General features: G+C 45.1%; 1 protein-coding gene across 43 annotated transcripts in view; it reads right to left on the reverse strand.

The window, feature by feature from the left end:
* Positions 1-14,334, reverse strand: part of LOC142250958 (uncharacterized) — a 345,599-nt gene that overhangs the window by 54,178 nt on the left and 277,087 nt on the right. For 42 of the 43 annotated variants that reach the window (XM_075323314.1, XM_075323336.1, XM_075323323.1 and 39 more), the window contains 9 exons: positions 12,680-12,769; positions 11,713-11,859; positions 11,381-11,470; positions 8,609-8,719; positions 8,277-8,366; positions 5,536-5,646; positions 5,204-5,293; positions 3,736-3,846; positions 3,404-3,493 (listed from right to left, as the gene is read on the reverse strand). In XM_075323314.1, coding sequence (XP_075179429.1) covers positions 3,404-3,493; positions 3,736-3,846; positions 5,204-5,293; positions 5,536-5,646; positions 8,277-8,366; positions 8,609-8,719; positions 11,381-11,470; positions 11,713-11,859; positions 12,680-12,769 — 930 coding nt within the window. The remainder of the gene's footprint in view (positions 1-3,403; positions 3,494-3,735; positions 3,847-5,203; positions 5,294-5,535; positions 5,647-8,276; positions 8,367-8,608; positions 8,720-11,380; positions 11,471-11,712; positions 11,860-12,679; positions 12,770-14,334) is intronic. The other variant, XM_075323327.1, reaches the window with a different exon arrangement.

Genomic DNA, 14,334 nt, shown 5'->3' on the forward strand with positions numbered 1-14,334 from the left:
TAGCCGTGGGAGATGGTAACCCACACCCACTGATCGAAGACGTGTTGAAACCACACGTCGCCCAAGAGGGAGAGCCTGCCACCGACCAAGGACGAGAGGAGGCTGCCTTGGTGGCCGCAGCTCCTGCGGACTTCTGAGGACGCGGCTTCATGCGCCAGTTGGTTTACGGACCTTGGCTGAGTTAGTGGACGAGGCCGAGGGCTTAGAGGACGACCAGTTAGAGGAAGGAAAGGAACGAAACCTCGACTGGTTCCTGCCCTGGACAGGTTTCCTGGGTTTGTGGCATGGAAGTACTCTTCCTGCCAAAAAACTTCCGTAATAATTTCATCCAGTTGTTCACCGAATAGACTGGTCCCAGCAAAGGGAACCCAGCAAGGAACTTCTTAAAAAACATCTGCCTTCCACTCTCGAAGCTACAGGAGCCTACGGATAGCGAGGGAAGTAGCCGAGGCCACCGCAGTGCGGTGACAGTCTCCAGCATGGCAGACATGGCCTAGGATGAAAAGACTGAAGCCTGGAAGTTAAGGCAACCATTTCGGGCATAAAATCCCTAGGTGAGGGGATGCATCTCCTCCAGAGAAGCAGAGATGGCTTTGAGAGCCTGCACTGCTGCAAAAGATGGGGAGAACGAGGCCCCTGCCGCCTCATATATAGATTTGGACAACCTGGCGGACAGTGGAATCCTTAGAGAGGAGCCGTCAGCCACTGATACAACTGTCCGGGCTGAAAGCCTAGACACCGGAGGGTCCACCCTTGGTGAATGAGCCCACTCCTTGACCACCACTGGTGGAAGGGGGAAACAGTCATCAGAACCACGCTTTGGGAAGCGTCTGTCAGGACAGGCTCTGGGCTTGGTCACAGTGGGCTGATAAACTGGAGTGGTTAAGGAACACACTCCTTGTTCTCTTAAGGTATACTGATGCCTTTCTGCCAGAGTGGAATGCACCCCTGATACAGGCTGATTGAGGTCCAGTACAAATATAATGGACGCAATCAAATCATTAGCATCTGCGTCACCTTCGGACAGATCAATGTACATGAAGTAGCGTCCGAGCCCCTAGTAAAAGCATCCTCCTCGTCCTGCGAGTCGGCTCGTGAATCAGAGCTGCGGGACGAGGAAGGAAAGGGGACCCTGCGACTCCATTTTAGGAGGACGGGGACTGAGACCAGATGGAGAATCCTCTATGAGCTTTGCTGAGCGAGCCGTAGCAGCAGAAGCGCCCTGAGAAGGGGGCTGATGCATGCTCAGCAGTGTCCGGGACAGCTGTCCCCTGGAGAGAGGGATTCTGCCCAAACCGGGGGATCAGCCACCGGAGCCGGAGCAGCCGGAGGGACCACTGATGAGCTTCCAGGCTGAGGGACCACTATGTCAGAGCAAGCATCACAATGTGGTTATGTGCTCGGTACAGGCAGTACGAGTCTACATGCAGTGCATAATAAGAACAGCCTTGCAGCCTTGCTCTGATGTGAGACATGCTGCAGAAGTGGGGGCTCTGTCCAGAATGACCCCCAGCAGAGTATATAAACAGAGTATATAAGCAGCTGCACAACCGGAGGTTGTGGCTTGCCAGACCGTTTAACATAGGGACACCTCTGTGCCCTCCAGATCCCCCAGCCCAGGCCCCCATTTGTCACAATGTGGTTATGCAGACATTGAGAACGCTGAGAAAATGGCGCCGGAGCAAGGAGAGGGGGCGGGGCCTACTCTGAGAGCAGGATCTGGAGGGCAAATGAGGTATACAGGGGAGGGAATCTTTCCTCAGTGAGGAGTGTCCGTCCCCTGTGCTGAACAGCCGCTGGGCGGAGCCACACTGTCCCTCTGCACTGACTGACATGCAGGGGTAGAAAATCGAAACTAGGCCTCAGGCGAAGCCGGGGCCTAGATTTAAACATGCGGCCCGCGTGCAGGCACCATCGGCGCGGTTCTCCAGTGAAAACTGGAGAACCGGCCGGAAATGTTAACCCAGTCAAATAACACACTCTCCCCAATATATAAAGTACAAGGGACCCCTGGAAAAGCCACTGTCTGTGGTAATAACGTCTCAGTACTTAGCTTGTGAGACGCAGGTGCCAGGTCCCTGGGAGGTGAGCGCTCCGTCCGGCAGGATCCTGAAAAGGGCTGCGGATGGAGACCGGTCTCCTGCAAAGCAGTGAGAACCGTGATGGCTCCCACTTCAAGCCAGAGCCTCAGGGGATGGTGAAGGAGCGCGGCATGTGAAGGCTCCAGCCTTGTAAAATCAACCTTAACAGCACCGCCGACACAGTGGGGTGAGAAGGGACATGCCGGGAGTCCAGATTGGACCTGCTTTCCTTCCAAATCTTTGAAATCAAAAATCAAAATTCAGAGGATGCATGTGTGTGTGTGACCTCCTGAACACAAAGCATTGAACTGGATGGATTTGTCATCCGGGAAGTGTATATGCTCGGAGGGAGGAGCTACACTTTTAGTGTAGTACTTTGTGTGTCCTCCGGAGGCAGAAGCTATACACCCCATGGTCTGGGTCTCCCATAAGGAACGATGAAGAAATTAGATTTTTATTTTATAAAATTAAAACCACCACAAGGTTGGATGGACATTAATGAAATATAAAACAACGTGTTACACGTTTCGAGCCTGAAAAGGACTCTTAATCTTAGAGTCTATGAACATGGAGCTGATCTCCTTGCACCGTCCTCTGGAAAAGGGTCCCAGGTGATGCAATTATCGGGTGATCTGAAGAATCATTTGTATTTACTATCATTAAATCACCACAGACCCTGGACACCTGCAGTCAGTGGCTCCTGTCTACACAAATGATCAATGACTAAATTTCTGTAATTTACTAAACTTTCTTTTTGTATTTAAAGAAAAAAAAAAAATCACAGTTCTGAAAAGGGATCGCACATGAAATGTATAAAGTTAAAACAGTTGCTTGTAAGCAGGCACGCTATGCGACACTGAATTATCATTTTTTTCTATGTAAAAAATATTGCGCTGGCCTGCTTATTATATTAGGTTTAGTGCATTAAACAGATTCTGTTGCTAAGTTTTTGCTACACAATCTGAAAGCAGCATGAAGAAGGGTAAACGATTCTTGCAATTCAATTCAACTTAGTCCTAAGAGACATTAGAGGGTCTGCAATATCTTTTTAGTAAAATTGGAGGTTTTGTATACTTTTTTCACCGTAAATTGATTCACTGTGAATCACGGTTGCCGGGAAAAATTATGAAAATTTGTTAAAATCAAAATTCAAAATATCCGAATATCTCTATGTTTCACTTGCTGTTTACAACAAAATGTTCGGAAATGGAGCCCATGAAATATTTTCAATTGTGTCGATTAACTTCAAAATATATGGAAAGTGTAAACTCTGCTTTCAAGTAATCATTTGAGTAAATAATAATGAGACAAATCATACTTACGTGGACATTCACATGGTACGAGAGGACATATATAACTGTCATATGTATCTGGGCTGCAGTTTTCAGGAAGGCACCAGCAGTGTTTCTCTCCTATGTTTAGCAGACATGAATATTATCATCATCATCATTCTATATAAAGGTATCAACATGATGTCCCAATGCAGAAACGGAAGGAGGGGAATAGTAAAAAGCAGGTGGGAAGTTTTGGCTTCATTGTGCTAATTGATCTAAAAACTATTTTCAATGGATGACTCCTTCTATTGGAAATAATCCAGACATAGAGGCCAAAGAAGCAACAAAATTAGATAATTTTAGTAAATTGAGTAATATACCTTCAGTAGTTGGTGGTGGTTCTGTAATAGTTGGCAATGTTGTAGTTATTGCGCTTTCTGTGGTAGTATTTGGCATGGTTGTAGTTGTTGGTGTTTGTATAGTAGTAGTGGCTGAATCCGGTGATGAAAAAATAAAAAAGAAAAAAGTTAATTTAATACAATGAAAGAAGAGAATTTGATGAACAATGTACACATAGCGTATTTGATGTGGGAGTGACATATTGAATATAAGGCAAGAACAAGGGCATAATGATCGTGGTCGCAGAGGCCGTGTGTTTGAAGCCCCTACTTCAGCTGGATGTGCATCTGAGGACGTACATTGAGTTGAAATGTATTGCAATACAGAGAACCATCGAGTCCCTGCACTGCAATACATGCTGAGGCTAGCAGATGACGTCGGCGAGCCAGGAACCCACTCCCCCTGCACATGTGCTTGCAGGGCATGAGTGCAGATATGACGTGACTGCCTCGGCGCGTGCACTGCACCCGCACCCGCATGCAGTAGGTCATTTTGAAGTGCCTAGCACCGGTAGTAATAAATTAAATCACCAGAAAAAGTTTTTTGCCAGCATCACATCCAAATATGTTTAAAATTAGATTTTTATTTTATAAAATTTAAACCACCACAAGGTTGGATGGACATTAATGAAATATAAAACAACGTGTTACACGTTTCGAACCTGAAAAGGACTCTTAATCTTAGAGTCTATGAACATGGAGCTGATCTCCTTGCACCGTCCTCTGGAAAAGGGTCCCAGGTGATGCACTTATCGGGTGATCTGAAGAATCATTTGTATTTACTATCATTAAATCACCACAGACCCTGGACACCTGCAGTCAGTGGCTCCTGTCTACACAAATGATCACTGACAAAATTTCTGTAATTTACTAAACTTTCTTTTTGTATTTAAAGAAAAAAAAAATCACAGTTCTGAAAAGGGATCGCACATGAAATGTATAAAGTTAAAACAGTTGCTTGTAAGCAGGCACGCTGTGCGACACTGAATTATCATTTTTTTCTATGTAAAAAATATTGCGCTGGCCTGCTTATTATATTAGGTTTAGTGCATTAAACAGATTCTGTTGCTAAGTTTTTGCTACACAATCTGAAAGCAGCGTAAAGAAGGGTAAAAGATTCTTGCAATTCAATTCAACTCAGTCCTAAGAGACATTAGAGGGTCTGCAATATCTTTTTAGTAAAATTGGAGGTTTTGTATACTTTTTTTCACAGTAAATTGATTCACTGTGAATCACGGTTGCTGGGAAATTTTATGAAAATTTGTTAAAATTAAAATTCAAAATATCTGCACATCTCTATGTCTCACTTTCTGTTTACAACAAAATGTTCGGAAATGGAGAACATGAAATATTTTCAATTGTGTCGATTAACTTCAAAATATATGGAAAGTGTAAACTCTGCTTTCAAGTAATCATTTGAGTAAATAATAATGAGACAAATCATACTTACGTGGACATTCACATGGTACGAGAGGACATATATAACTGTCATATGTATCGGGGCTGCAGTTTTCAGGAAGGCACCAGCAGTGTTTCTCTCCTATGTTTAGCAGACATGAATATTATTATCATCATCATTCCATATAAAGGTATCAACATGATGTCCCAATGCAGAAACGGAAGGAGGGGAATAGTAAAAAGCAGGTGGGAAGTTTTGGCTTCATTGTGCTAATTGATCTAAAAACTATTTTCAATGGATGACTCCTTCTATTGGAAATAATCCAGACATAGAGGCCAAAGAAGCAACACAATTAGATAATTTTAGTAAATTGAGTAATATACCTTCAGTAGTTGGTGGTGGTTCTGTAATAGTTGGCAATGTTGTAGTTATTGCGCTTTCTGTGGTAGGAGGTGGCATGGTTGTAGTTGTTGGTGTTTGTATAGTAGTAGTGGCTGAATCCGGTGATGAAAAAATAAAAAAGAAAAAAGTTAATTTAATACAACGAAAGAAGAGAATTTGATGAACAATGTACACATAGCATATTTGATGTGGGAGTGACATATTGAATATAAGGCAAGAACAAGGGCATAATGATCGTGGTTGCAGAGGCCCTGTGTTTGAAGCCCCTACTTCAGCTGGATGTGCATCTCAGGACGTACATTGAGTTGAAATGTATTGCAATGCAGATGACTCGCCCACCCCAGGGCTGTGGGACACCCGGTGCCGGGCCGGACTAGTCCGGTGGTAGTCAGTGGTGGCAGGGCCCGGCTCCGTGGCCCGGGTGGGTGTCAGTGGAATATGTGGCTTGGTAAATAAAGTTGTGTTCGTGACGCCACCTGTGGTATGCGGCTATTAAGCTGCCGCTGCTATGTGAGGCCTCCGGGATGATGTTATGGCAGCAATGGTGGTACTGCTCCCCACAGGTGGAGCAATGCCCGGGGCATAGTTGGTGCTTGTGAATGTCTATGCAGCTGAAATAACAGAGACCACTTCAAGGGTGCAGTTCAAGTTCTTTACTCACACTTCTTGTCACAGCGCTGTAGGGACCCTTGGACTGCTGGGACCACTGTCAGGGACCTCCGCCGTTTCTGGGTGATTCTGAGAGTGAAAGCCGGTACCCTTCTCTTAGTGTCTCTTTCTTCTGCTGTCTTCCTTAGCCTTGCCTTTGATAGGATAAACCTGGCTTGGCCTCCACTACAGCCTCCAGGCTGGGGGGTCACCTGTCGGCTGATAAACCCCTTTTCTGGAAGTTCTGCTATGGGTTCTGGCCCGGGGAGTCTACAACATTCCCTGGGCCTCGGTTTTTACTGTTTGGAGATGATCTTTGCACTCCTCCAGTCTCTAGGGACCGTCCCCTGTCGCAGCTTGATCCCTCCACCGATGTTCTTGTGGAACAGGCCACCGTAGCTCTAAACTGCCCCGACAACTATACAGACTACCCGTGGCCCTGCGACTCCTTCTGTCTTCTACGTGGTGTCATTTGGACCTCTGGGTCCCAGGATCTTCACCAGGAAACGTCTCCTTCTGTTTCTCTGCTCCTGTCTGACTTGGAGCTTCCTTTCTTTCTTTCTTTCTTTCTTTCTTTCTATCTTTCTTTTCTCCTCCTTGCCTGCCTCCAGCAGGCCTCCTCCTCCCTCCTTTCTCTCGTTCGTCTTCTCCAACTACATGCTGGCTCCTCACTCCCTCACTCCCTGAGGTAGACTAGCTAAACTTGACCTTCCTCTCTGTGTCTGCTCTCAGATGGCTCCTCCCACCTCCCCAGTTGCTAAGCTGTACCCTATAGGAGCAGGGATGGGTCTTACGGCCCCTCCCAGCATGCAGCATGGGGGGGTAACTGCCACTTTCCCTAGTTCCAGTATGTACCTAACAATGGGTGTAGTGTGGATTTACCAGGGGACCGGAGTTCACTCTCTTCCTCTCCCAGAATGGGGCATCACACCGCTGGATGGGGTGCAATGACCTGTGGCGACGGAAGCCTCAGGGGCGCCACACAGAGAACCATCGAGTCCCTGCACCGCAATACATGCTGAGGCTAGCAGATGACGTCGGCGAGCCAGGAACCCACTCCCCCTGCACATGTGCTTGCAGGGCATGAGTGCAGATATGACGTGACTGCCTCGGCGCGTGCACTGCACCCGCATGCAGTAGGTCAATTTGAAGTGCCTGGCACCGGTAGTAATAATTAAATCACCAGAAAAAGTTTTTTGCCAGCATCACATCCAAATATGTTTAAAATTAGATTTTTATTTTATAAAATTAAAACCACCACAAGGTTGGATGGACATTAATGAAATATAAAACAACGTGTTACACGTTTCGAACCTGAAAAGGACTCTTAATCTTAGAGTCTATGAACATGGAGCTGATCTCCTTGCACCGTCCTCTGGAAAAGGGTCCCAGGTGATGCACTTATCGGGTGATCTGAAGAATCATTTGTATTTACTATCATTAAATCACCACAGACCCTGGACACCTGCAGTCAGTGGCTCCTGTCTACACAAATGATCACTGACAAAATTTCTGTAATTTACTAAACTTTCTTTTTGTATTTAAAGAAAACACATGAAATGTATAAAGTTAAAACAGTTGCTTGTAAGCAGGCACGCTGTGCGACACTGAATTATCATTTTTTTCTATGTAAAAAATATTGCGCTGGCCTGCTTATTATATTAGGTTTAGTGCATTAAACAGATTCTGTTGCTAAGTTTTTGCTACACAATCTGAAAGCAGCGTAAAGAAGGGTAAAAGATTCTTGCAATTCAATTCAACTCAGTCCTAAGAGACATTAGAGGGTCTGCAATATCTTTTTAGTAAAATTGGAGGTTTTGTATACTTTTTTTCACAGTAAATTGATTCACTGTGAATCACGGTTGCTGGGAAATTTTATGAAAATTTGTTAAAATCAAAATTCAAAATATCTGCACATCTCTATGTCTCACTTTCTGTTTACAACAAAATGTTCGGAAATGGAGAACATGAAATATTTTCAATTGTGTCGATTAACTTCAAAATATATGGAAAGTGTAAACTCTGCTTTCAAGTAATCATTTGAGTAAATAATAATGAGACAAATCATACTTACGTGGACATTCACATGGTACGAGAGGACATATATAACTGTCATATGTATCGGGGCTGCAGTTTTCAGGAAGGCACCAGCAGTGTTTCTCTCCTATGTTTAGCAGACATGAATATTATTATCATCATCATTCCATATAAAGGTATCAACATGATGTCCCAATGCAGAAACGGAAGGAGGGGAATAGTAAAAAGCAGGTGGGAAGTTTTGGCTTCATTGTGCTAATTGATCTAAAAACTATTTTCAATGGATGACTCCTTCTATTGGAAATAATCCAGACATAGAGGCCAAAGAAGCAACACAATTAGATAATTTTAGTAAATTGAGTAATATACCTTCAGTAGTTGGTGGTGGTTCTGTAATAGTTGGCAATGTTGTAGTTATTGCGCTTTCTGTGGTAGGAGGTGGCATGGTTGTAGTTGTTGGTGTTTGTATAGTAGTAGTGGCTGAATCCGGTGATGAAAAAATAAAAAAGAAAAAAGTTAATTTAATACAACGAAAGAAGAGAATTTGATGAACAATGTACACATAGCATATTTGATGTGGGAGTGACATATTGAATATAAGGCAAGAACAAGGGCATAATGATCGTGGTTGCAGAGGCCCTGTGTTTGAAGCCCCTACTTCAGCTGGATGTGCATCTCAGGACGTACATTGAGTTGAAATGTATTGCAATGCAGATGACTCGCCCACCCCAGGGCTGTGGGACACCCGGTGCCGGGCCGGACTAGTCCGGTGGTAGTCAGTGGTGGCAGGGCCCGGCTCCGTGGCCCGGGTGGGTGTCAGTGGAATATGTGGCTTGGTAAATAAAGTTGTGTTCGTGACGCCACCTGTGGTATGCGGCTATTAAGCTGCCGCTGCTATGTGAGGCCTCCGGGATGATGTTATGGCAGCAATAGTGGTACTGCTCCCCACAGGTGGAGCAATGCCCGGGGCATAGTTGGTGCTTGTGAATGTCTATGCAGCTGAAATAACAGAGACCACTTCAAGGGTGCAGTTCAAGTTCTTTACTCACACTTCTTGTCACAGCGCTGTAGGGACCCTTGGACTGCTGGGACCACTGTCAGGGACCTCCGCCGTTTCTGGGTGATTCTGAGAGTGAAAGCCGGTACCCTTCTCTTAGTGTCTCTTTCTTCTGCTGTCTTCCTTAGCCTTGCCTTTGATAGGATAAACCTGGCTTGGCCTCCACTACAGCCTCCAGGCTGGGGGGTCACCTGTCGGCTGATAAACCCCTTTTCTGGAAGTTCTGCTATGGGTTCTGGCCCGGGGAGTCTACAACATTCCCTGGGCCTCGGTTTTTACTGTTTGGAGATGATCTTTGCACTCCTCCAGTCTCTAGGGACCGTCCCCTGTCGCAGCTTGATCCCTCCACCGATGTTCTTGTGGAACAGGCCACCGTAGCTCTAAACTGCCCCGACAACTATACAGACTACCCGTGGCCCTGCGACTCCTTCTGTCTTCTACGTGGTGTCATTTGGACCTCTGGGTCCCAGGATCTTCACCAGGAAACGTCTCCTTCTGTTTCTCTGCTCCTGTCTGACTTGGAGCTTCCTTTCTTTCTTTCTTTCTTTCTTTCTTTCTATCTTTCTTTTCTCCTCCTTGCCTGCCTCCAGCAGGCCTCCTCCTCCCTCCTTTCTCTCGTTCGTCTTCTCCAACTACATGCTGGCTCCTCACTCCCTCACTCCCTGAGGTAGACTAGCTAAACTTGACCTTCCTCTCTGTGTCTGCTCTCAGATGGCTCCTCCCACCTCCCCAGTTGCTAAGCTGTACCCTATAGGAGCAGGGATGGGTCTTACGGCCCCTCCCAGCATGCAGCATGGGGGGGTAACTGCCACTTTCCCTAGTTCCAGTATGTACCTAACAATGGGTGTAGTGTGGATTTACCAGGGGACCGGAGTTCACTCTCTTCCTCTCCCAGAATGGGGCATCACACCGCTGGATGGGGTGCAATGACCTGTGGCGACGGAAGCCTCAGGGGCGCCACACAGAGAACCATCGAGTCCCTGCACCGCAATACATGCTGAGGCTAGCAGATGACGTCGGCGAGCCAGGAACCCACTCCCCCTGCACATGTGCTTGCAGGGCATGAGTGCAGATATGACGTGACTGCCTCGGCGCGTGCACTGCACCCGCATGCAGTAGGTCAATTTGAAGTGCCTGGCACCGGTAGTAATAATTAAATCACCAGAAAAAGTTTTTTGCCAGCATCACATCCAAATATGTTTAAAATTAGATTTTTATTTTATAAAATTAAAACCACCACAAGGTTGGATGGACATCCATGAAATATAAAACAACGTGTTACACGTTTCGAGCCTGAAAAGGACTCTTAATGTTAGAGTCTATGAACATGGAGCTGATCTCCTTGCACCGTCCTCTGGAAAAGGGTCCGAGGTGATGCAATTATCGGGTGATCTGAAGAATCATTTGTATTTACTATCATTAAATCACCACAGACCCTGGACACCTGCAGTCAGTGGCTCCTGTCCACACAAATGATCACTGACTAAATTTCTGTAATTTACTAAACTTTCTTTTTGTATTTAAAAAAAAAAAAAAAAATCACAGTTCTGAAAAGGGATCGCACATGAAATGTATAAAGTTAAAACAGTTGCTTGTAAGCAGGCACGCTGTGCGACACTGAATTATCATTTTTTTTCTATGTAAAAAATATTGCGCTGGCCTGCTTATTATATTAGGTTTAGTGCATTAAACAGAATCTGTTGCTAAGTTTTTGCTACACAATCTGAAAGCAGCGTAAAGAAGGGTAAACGATTCTTGCAATTCAATTCAACTCAGTCCTAAGAGACATTAGAGGGTCTGCAATATCTTTTTAGTAAAATTGGAGGTTTTGTATACTTTTTTCACAGTAAATTGATTCACTGTGAATCACGTTTCCCGGGAAAAATTATGAAAATTTGTTAAAATCAAAATTCAAAATATCCGCACATCTCTATGTTTCACTTGCTGTATACAACAAAATGTTCGGAAATGGAGCCCATGAAATATTTGCAATTGTGTCGATTAACTTCAAAATATATGGAAAGTGTAAACTCTGCTTTCAAGTAATCATTTGAGTAAATAATAATGAGACAAATCATACTTACGTGGACATTCACATGGTACGAGAGGACATATATAACTGTCATATGTATCGGGGCTGCAGTTTTCAGGAAGGCACCAGCAGGGTTTCTCTCCTATGTTTAGCAGACATGAATATTATTATCATCATCATTCCATATAAAGGTATCAACATGATGTCCCAATGCAGAAACGGAAGGAGGGGAATAGTAAAAAGCAGGTGGGAAGTTTTGGCTTCATTGTGCTAATTGATCTAAAAACTATTTTCATTGGATGACTTCTTCTATTGGAAATAATCCAGACATAGAGGCCAAAGAACCAACACAATTACATAATCTTAGTAAGTTGAGTAACATACTTTCAGTAGTTGTTGGTGGTTCTGTAGTAGTTGGAAATGTTGTAATTATTACGCTTTCCGTGGTAGTAGTTGGCTTGGTTGAAGTGGTTGTGCGTTCTGTGGTAGGAGGTGGCATTGTTGTAGTTGGCGTTTGTATAGTAGTAGTGGCTGAATCCAGTGATGAAAAATTAAAAACCAAAAAGTAAATTTAATACAATGAAAGAAGAGAATTTGATGAACAATGTACACATAGCATATTTGATGTGGGAGTGACATATTTTATATAGGACAAGAACAAGGGTATAATGATCGTGGTCGCAGAAGGTGTGTGTTTGAAGGGCGCCTGCTGTCCTCAGCCCCTACTTCAACTGGATGGGCATCTGAGGACACACATTTAGTTGAAATGTATTGTGATACAGAGAGCCGTCGAGTCCCTGCACCGCAATACATGCTGCCGGTTAATCAGAGGCTAGCAGATGACGTCGATGTGCCAGGAACCCACCCCTCCTGCTCATGTGCTTGCAGGGAATGAGTGCTGGTGTGGTAATATGATGTGACCACCTCAGATCATGCACCATGCTCACACCTGCGTGTAGCAGGTCATTTTGAAGTGCCGGGCACCGGTAGTGATAATTAAATCACCACAGACCCTGGACACCTGCAGTCAGTGGCTCCTGTCAACACAAAAAGATCACTAAATTTCTGTAATTTACAGCATTTTCTTTTTGTATTTTAAAAAAATAAAAAAGTATTCACTGTTCAGAAAAGGGATTGCACATGAAATGTATAAAGTTAAAACAGTTGCTTGTAAGCAGGCACGCTGTGCGACACTCAATTACCATTTTTTATATGTAAAAAATATTGCGCTGGCCTGCTTATTATATTAGTTTTAGTGCAGTAAACAGAATCTTCAATCTGTATGGAAAATAGAACATTCTGCTTTAAAGTTATCACATGGGTAAATAATATTGAGGCAAATCATACTTACGTGGACATTCACATGGTATGAAAGGACATAGATAACTGTAAATCATATCGGGGCTGCAGTTTTCAGGAAGGCACCAGCAGTGTTTCTCTCCTATATTTAGCAGACATGAATATTATCATCATCATAATCATTCCATATAAAGATATCAACATGATGTCCCAATGCAAAAATGGAAGGAGGGGAATAGTAAAAAGCAGTTAGGTAGTTTTGGCTTCAAAAGAAGGGAATTTTGTTTACTTACCGTAAATTCCTTTTCTTCTAGCTCCTATTGGGAGACCCAGACAATTGGGTGTATAGCTACTGCCTCCGGAGGCCACACAAAGTATTACACTTTAAAAAGTGTAACCCCTCCCCTCTGCCTATACACCCCCCCGTGCATCACGGGCTCCTCAGTTTTGGTGCAAAAGCAGGAAGGAGGAAACTTATAAATTGGTCTAAGGTAAATTCAATCCGAAGGATGTTCGGAGAACTGAAACCATGAACCAAAAGAACAATTCAACATGAACAACATGTGAACACAAAAGAACAAACAGCCCGAAGGGAACAGGGGCGGGTGCTGGGTCTCCCAATAGGAGCTAGAAGAAAAGGAATTTACGGTAAGTAAACAAAATTCCCTTCTTCTTTGTCGCTCCATTGGGAGACCCAGACAATTGGGACGTCCAAAAGCAGTCCCTGGGTGGGTAAAAGAATACCTCGATAAAAAGAGCCGAAAACGGCCCCCTCTTACAGGTGGGCTACCGCCGCCTGAAGGACTCGCCTACCTAGGCTGGCATCTGCCGAAGCATAGGCATGCACCTGATCGTGTTTCGTGAAAGTGTGCAGACTCAACCAGGTAGCCGCCTGACACACCTGCTGAGCCGTAGCCTGGTGCCGCAGTGCCCAGGATGCACCTACGGCTCTGGTAGAATGGGCTTTTAGCCCTGAAGGAATCGGAAGCCCAGAAGAACGGTAGGTTTCAAGAATCGGTTCCTTGATCCACCGAGCCAAGGTTGACTTGGAAGCCTGCGACCCCTTACGCTGGCCAGCGACAAGGACAAAGAGCGCATCAGAACGGCGCAGTGGCGCCGTGCGAGACACGTAGATCCGGAGTGCTCTCACTAGATCTAACAAATGCAAATCCTTTTCACATTGGTGAATTGGATGAGGGCAAAATGAAGGTAAGGAGATATCCTGATTGAGATGAAAGGGGGACACCACCTTAGGGAGAAAGTCCGGGACCGGACGCAGCACCACCTTATCCTGGTGAAATACCAGGAAGGGGGCTTTGCATGACAGCGCTGCCAGCTCTGACACTCTTCGGAGTGATGTAACTGCCACTAGAAATGCCACCTTCTGCGAAAGACGTGATAGAGAGACATCCCGCAGCGGATCAAAAGGTGGTTTCTGAAGAGCCCGTAGAACCCTGTTGAGATCCCAGGGTTCCAGCGGCCGCTTGTAAGGTGGGACTATGTGGCAAACTCCCTGCAGGAACGTGCGGACCTGCGGAAGCCTGGCTAGACGCTTTTGAAAAAACACGGAAAGCGCCAATACTTGTCCCTTGAGAGAGCCGAGAGACAAACCCTTGTCCATTCCGGATTGAAGGAAGGAAAGAAACGTGGGTAAGGCAAACGGCCAGGGGGTAAACCCCTTATCAGAGCACCAGGCTAAGAAGATCT

The sequence above is a fragment of the Anomaloglossus baeobatrachus genome, chromosome 9 (genome assembly GCF_048569485.1).
Source record: "Anomaloglossus baeobatrachus isolate aAnoBae1 chromosome 9, aAnoBae1.hap1, whole genome shotgun sequence".
Taxonomy (NCBI): domain Eukaryota; kingdom Metazoa; phylum Chordata; class Amphibia; order Anura; family Aromobatidae; genus Anomaloglossus; species Anomaloglossus baeobatrachus.